The sequence below is a fragment of the Pinus tabuliformis genome, chromosome 9, assembly GCF_031772625.1.
Source record: "Pinus tabuliformis cultivar Carrire ecotype Pingquan chromosome 9, CPIR1, whole genome shotgun sequence".
Taxonomy (NCBI): domain Eukaryota; kingdom Viridiplantae; phylum Streptophyta; class Pinopsida; order Pinales; family Pinaceae; genus Pinus; species Pinus tabuliformis.
In genome coordinates, this window is record NC_142307.1 from 1,154,299,769 (window position 1) to 1,154,303,921 (window position 4,153).

At 43.1% G+C, this 4,153-nt stretch overlaps 1 protein-coding gene across 1 annotated transcript; it reads right to left on the reverse strand.

The window, feature by feature from the left end:
- Nucleotides 1–608: 608 nt before the first annotated feature.
- Nucleotides 609–998, reverse strand: LOC149152718 (uncharacterized). Its single transcript, XM_089443578.1, has one exon. It carries the CDS (start codon nucleotides 996–998, stop codon nucleotides 609–611), a length of 390 nt encoding a protein of 129 aa, XP_089299704.1.
- Nucleotides 999–4,153: the final 3,155 nt, after the last annotated feature.

Genomic DNA, 4,153 nt, shown 5'->3' on the forward strand with positions numbered 1-4,153 from the left:
GATGCCCTCGTGTTGGAAATATTATGGTTCGTGTCGCTTGGGGCGTCAGCCCACCACGCTGACCTGCCCGCCAAGCATGACACGCCCATGTGATGTGCATTGTCCTATTGCCAAGCTCATCCTCCGCATCATATAAGTCGTCCTCTTCGCACTCTACAACACTTGGTCACATTTAGGTTCATCACAATTCAATTTTATGCGTGCCAAGTGTGCACCCCCGTCGCACATCGCCAATCGCTTCACTAAGTCGCCTTTGTTGGGTCACATGATCCCCCGAGTTGCACCAACCCATTGCACAACCGCCCATCGCACACGGGTCGCCAAGTTGCGCCTGATTCACATTTTTTGTTATGTGCACCTATGTTGGGAACCAACTCACCTGAGGGCAGTGATGGCGACTCGAGGTCCTAACATCCTCTCCCACCATGAGTCATTGTCGTCCTCGGCAATCCTATCAATCGCATAAGTTCATCATCAAACTCAACAATCTACTTCTTCCATCTACACAATGAATCCTTTGTTTCCCAACCACTCTCCTCTGGTGCATCCTTCCATCGAACGAAGAACTCCTTTCATGCACCACACCCAACACTTGTAGTCCTAATATCCTAGATCTTATCCAAAATCAAGTATGGCTTGTCCATAATCATGGCTAGTTCTCTCGGTGGTGTTGTCCTCTCAAGATGATGTGCATCAAGTATACATCTCTTGAGTTGACTCAAATGGAACAAAGGATGTTTTGAACGCATGTGATTTAGAAGCTCCAACTCATAAGCAACTTCCCCAACTCTTTTCTTCACCTGGAATGGCCCTTCATACTTCCTTGTCAAAGATCTCACAGTCCCTTTCGGTGACTGAAACTGATCTCCGATGATCCTCAGAAAAATCATATCCCCAACATCGAAGTGGGCGTCACGTCTATCCTTATTTTTCCATTTCTTCATTCTCCTTGTAGCATCATGCAAGTGCACCCGTGCTAAATCCAAAGAGTCCTCCATGTTATCAAGAATTTCTTGGCATGTGAACTCATCAAAAATCCTCTCTGTAGCACAGTATGTGGAGCAACTAGCACTTGTCCATTGACCAACTCAAATGGACTATACCGGGTTGGGAACTCTTCTACATATTGTGGCTAAATTGAGCCACATCCAAGAGTTCAGGCAAATTCCTCTGATCAACCCTCAAATAATGTCTCAACTAGTCCTCGAGTAGTGCATTAACTCATTCAATCTTCCATTTGTCTGTGGATGGTAACTCGAACTCTGTGGCAATTCTGTCTTGACCAACTTGAACAAAGTGGTCCAAAATCTGTCTGTAGATTGCAGATCTTGGTCAGACACAATACTCAATGGCATTCCCCAATACTTGGCAACATTCTTGAAGAATAACTCAACATTCTTTTCGGCCCCACATGGTATGTTTGTCGGAATGAAGACAACATAGTTAGGGAAACGATCAACAATTACCATAACTCCATTATACATCTGCAACTACGATAACTGAGTGATGAAGTCCATCGAAAAACTCATCCATGGTCTCCCTCGAATCGGTAAAGGCTGCAACAATCCTCCCTATCTCTAGTTATCTGATTTGTCATGTTGAAAAATGATGCACGTATGTACATACTCCTCTACATCCTCCCTCATCTTCTCCCGAAAGTACCCTCTCTCCAACAATCCCAAAGAACAACGTTATCTTAGGTGGCTAGCCCATGGAGAATCATGGCACTCCTTTAAGAGGTTCCTCGTAAGTCTAGATGACTTTGGAATGTAAAGTCATTTCCCATAGCACAAGAGTCCATCTCATAGGAAAATCGTTTGAGTCTTCCCCTCCTTCACCTACTTCAGAATTCTGTTCGCCTAAATATCGGTCTCCACACTAGCTCGAAGTTTGTTCTGCATCTGACCAATCATTTGTACTCAACTCCTACTACACTCAGCTTGGTCCTCTCGCTCCTCAAGTGCAGATAATTGTCCCTTCCTAATCAGTGAATCTCCAACTACATTGAGTCTCCCAGGTCTATACTCAATAGTCATGTTGAATTATGCCAAGAAGCCCTGCCAATGAGCCTACTTCGCTGACAACTTCAGTGGGGAATGTAAAATAACTCGCTTCAATGTTGTCAGTCTTGACAACAAAAGGCTTCCCAATCAAGTAATGCCTCCATACCTATAAACAATGGATGATCGCAGTCATCTCCTTCTCATGAATGAGATATCGTCGCTCTATATCCTGTAACTTTTGACTCTCATATGCCACCGAATGCCCATCCTGCAAGAGTACTCCTATTGCAAAATCTGAAGCATTAGTGCGCACCTCAAATGGTCTCTCGAAGTCAAGTAAGCTCAATATCAGTAGTTGGTCATCCTCAAGAAGACCCTTGTATCATGGACATTCTTTGGTTTGACCCAATCCTCAGTCACATTTATCCTGCTCGGCTTCATCCATATGTGACCTTGGCGCACAATGTGTCCATGGAACGGAATCTTAATCTAGGAAAACATACACTTTGACTTCTTCAAGTACAACTGATTCTTTTTTAGTGCCTCAAATACCAAACCAAGTTCTTCTTATGATCTTCCATGTTATCACTGAATATCACGATGTCATCCAAGTATACTACCATGAATGAATCCAAATATGGACGCAAAACATCTTTCGTCAATGTGAAAAATGTAGCAGGAGCATTGCACAACCCGAATGGCATGACAAGGAACACAAAGCTCCTATACCTCATCAAAACCGAGGTCTTCTTTTCATCCTCCTCTGTTATCTGCACCTGATAATATCCATGCCTCACACTCGAGCTTTCGCAAGCTTTTCGAAGCAATCCACAACAAGTGGAAAAGGATACTCGTTCTTTATCGTTTGCTTATTAAGAGCATGATAATAACAACACATCCTCAACTCATTTGTGTCTTTCTTCCTCCAGACCAATACTCGAGCACCATATGGGGACCTTGAAGGTCATATGAAACCTGCATGAGCCAAATCCTTCAACTTTCGTTCCAACTCCTCCAACTCTAGTCCTAACCAACGATAAGGAGCTTTTGCTGGAGGTTGCTTCCCTCGCTCTAGCTAAATGTTGTGGTCCACTACACCTCTTAGTGGAAGTAATTTCAACAACTCATCGAGCATCAAATCCGCATATTTGTTCAATACATCAGAAATCTCAGCTAGAATAGCCATCCCCACTCCATCATCATCCTCAACCTCACTGATGATTGTCGTATATGTCTCAACATCTGAATCCCGCATTTCCCTAGTCATACTTAGTGTAGACACATGTTGCACCTTCACTTCCCTTCTCTGCTGGTGAGTAGGTAAATTCCAAGTCCATGTGTCTCTGATCAACATAATTTGATCAGAAAAGGGGACAACAATTGCCTTGTTTCCCTTTAGAAAATCCTCCACTTGACTCACTCGAGGGCGGTGATTCTGACTCGGGATCCTGAAATCCTCCCCCACCATGAGTCATTGTTGTCCTCGGGAATCCTATCAATCACATCAGCTCATCATCAAACTCAAGAATCTCCTTCTTCCATCTCCATAGTGAATCGTCTATTTCCAAACCACTCTCCTCTAGTGCATCCTTCCATCGAACGAAGAACTCCCTTCGTGCACAATGCCCAACACCTATTGTCCTAAGTGTTGTAAAATTAGAAAGGAAGTAAATATTTCCTTGATATTGATAATCACTTGTGATGTTTCTTATTATTACGATTCTTTATATATTCTTTCTTTAGCTCATCAAGCAATTACCAAAAGTATAAACACATAAAACAATGGACACAAGATGTAGGCACATGCCAGGTCAAAACCCCCTTCGATGGGAAAACCCAATCAAAGTAATTCTTCCTTTTAATAGTATTCTTTGAGACTCTTGACCCTAGACCAAGCCCAAACATTCTCGCCACACCAAGTCATCGTCTAAAATATTGACCTCTTTCCACCAACTTCGACTATGCAGCAACTTGCAGCAGTTAACAACTTTTGGCAACAGTCCAACTTGGAAGACTTCAATCTCCCAATCTAGAGCACAAACCAAAGAGATACCACCACCAAAATTTCTATTTTCCTTGAATCCTTAGACTCACTCAATCTCACATTCACTTTGGCTTCCCAACAACAGACTTTCCAAGCTACCCACTTC